The 2,147-nt window shown below is 40.2% G+C and overlaps 1 protein-coding gene across 1 annotated transcript; it reads right to left on the minus strand.

Moving 5' to 3' along the window:
* Positions 1–421: 421 nt before the first annotated feature.
* Positions 422–1,859, minus strand: HOPX (HOP homeobox; the record flags this gene model as incomplete). Its single annotated transcript, XM_083352084.1, has 2 exons — positions 422–499; positions 1,722–1,859. The coding sequence occupies 2 exons, from the start codon at positions 1,857–1,859 to the stop codon at positions 422–424; spliced, it is 216 nt and encodes a 71-aa protein (XP_083208210.1).
* Between the last annotated feature and the right edge of the window lie 288 nt (positions 1,860–2,147).

Here is a 2,147-nt window from a genome sequence, read left to right on the forward strand (position 1 = left end):
TTTTAAAAATAAGATATTAATGGATGCAGTTGATTCCAGATATTGCTTTCCTGGACACTGGTGCTGAAGCTATTTCTCATAGTACAGCAGACAAGAAAAGCACATTTCAGTCTATTGCGCCTTCCTATTAATTTTGCTGGAATTAATGGAAATATTTAACTAGATCCACTCCGTTAAGTTACCACTGTATTTGCAATAGGCATAGTTTGTAACCTTTTCCTTGTAAGTTTCATAAAAGTCTACATTACAATCAGTATGCATAATTTCATATACTTATTTTCCACCTCTAGTATATACATTTTAAATAAGCAGCAGGTTAAAAAAACAGGAAAAATATTTTTGACAGTAATGTTCCACAGAGAAAGCAATAATTGAGCTGCTGTCCATTTTCCAGGGATGTCTCCATAAGGGGGGGCTTTAGTCAATCTCTGACAGACCTAGATTCTGAAGGAAGCCCTTCTGATTTCCTCCACTCTCCCAGGCGCTTTTTGAACCATACCTGGAGAAACAAAGGAATATTGCTCAATGAGTAAAGAGTGGGCTACAGGCACAAGACAATGAGACTTTGGCAGGCAATGGCAAAATGAGTGGTGAGCCACAGAGAGCATAGGTTTTAAAAGAGGGGGGGAGGGAAAGAATGGTCATTCCATCTGGGAAAGTACTGGTATAGAATGGATGTTATCATTTTGACCTATTAGTAAAAGAAAAAAAGTTTTGAATACCTACTAAAAAAGGATAATCAGCTTTCAGTCAAAGAGAAAAATGCTTCCTCAGTCTATTTTCTCTTGCTTGTTTCCCATACTGAGGGAGAAAGAATTAGTTTTTTTAAAAAAAAACAAGAAGACTGAGGTCTCTTATCTGTAGCCAAATGTGCTGTGTGTCAGAATCCATTTATATCACATTTCATAAATGTATGGTTAGAATATTGTGACTATTCTCGGGATTCTGCCATCTCTCCGAGGGGGTGGGGGAGAGGATGTGTATTCAGATTGCAGTAGGCTGGTTTCAAAGACCAGGAAAGCTTTTGATCTGGGGGGAACAGGGGGGGGAGAGATCTGGGTTGCATCTCCATTTGGAACTGACAGGAAGAAAGCAATAACAATAAACACAAGAGGATTTCCCTTTTCCCCCCAAAAAGGCCTGACACCTAAGTAAATGATGTGAGCCTGACCAAATGGATTCAAGGGGAGGGGGTTGAAACGGGAATGCTTTACTGTATATAGTATTGAAATGTAACTCAATGTCAGATCCCGTCTTGTATTGCCACAACCGATCTCATCCTAGTAAACTTTTCCTTTTGGACAGACTTGGATCCAGGAGTTCTTATTTCCTAAGATGTGGATTGGGGTGGGTCCTGACACTGTGATTCATTCTACCACCTCACCAGCATTCTACCACTCCATTCCTGATCCACCGTGGATCAGGAGAGTGTCAAATTGCATAAAGGGTTGGTCCCTCCATAAATATCCTGCAGAGAGGTGGTCTCCTTCTAATCAGTAAGAAGATTCTGATTCCACAGAGGGGATTATAGGCTGATTCTCATCCCCCCTTCCATATGTTCTAGAAAGTGAGGCACTCTCTAGCCCTAGCAAATGGTGGGAGGCAATCAGAAGGAATAATTTATTGGAAAGTGGTAACATCGGAGAAACGTGGTCCAGAAATGAATGAATCACCTCAAGATGCAAATTATTGTATTTGAAGTTAAAGACATGGTTACTCACTAGAACCTCTTCTACTGATAGGCCTGCCTCAGCAGCAATGAGGTCCAGGGTAGCACGATCAGGGTTCTTGCTGACTCTAGTGAAGTTGTACTCCAAAATCTCCACCTGGTCTTCTCTGATAGCCTTTTCCATGGACATTTTCACTTTGTACACGTTTGGTCACAAACAGAGAGCTAGGAAGGCATATCAACATAAAGAATTAGATTCTGTGCAGAATTTACTATTGCCTGGCCCCTTTGATGCAATCACAACAAATATTTTTTGCCAAAAGTTCCATGTGCACTTTAAATATGCAAGGATCCCACTACCATTTCCACACACCACAATATACAAATTTTATCAGCAACTAAATAACATTTTAGTGCAGTGATTAAGACACTAGGCTAGAAACCTGGTAACGTGAGTTCTAATCGCATCTTAAATACA

This window comes from Vipera ursinii, assembly GCF_947247035.1.
Source record: "Vipera ursinii genome assembly, chromosome: 2".
Classification (NCBI taxonomy): Eukaryota; Metazoa; Chordata; class Lepidosauria; order Squamata; family Viperidae; genus Vipera; species Vipera ursinii.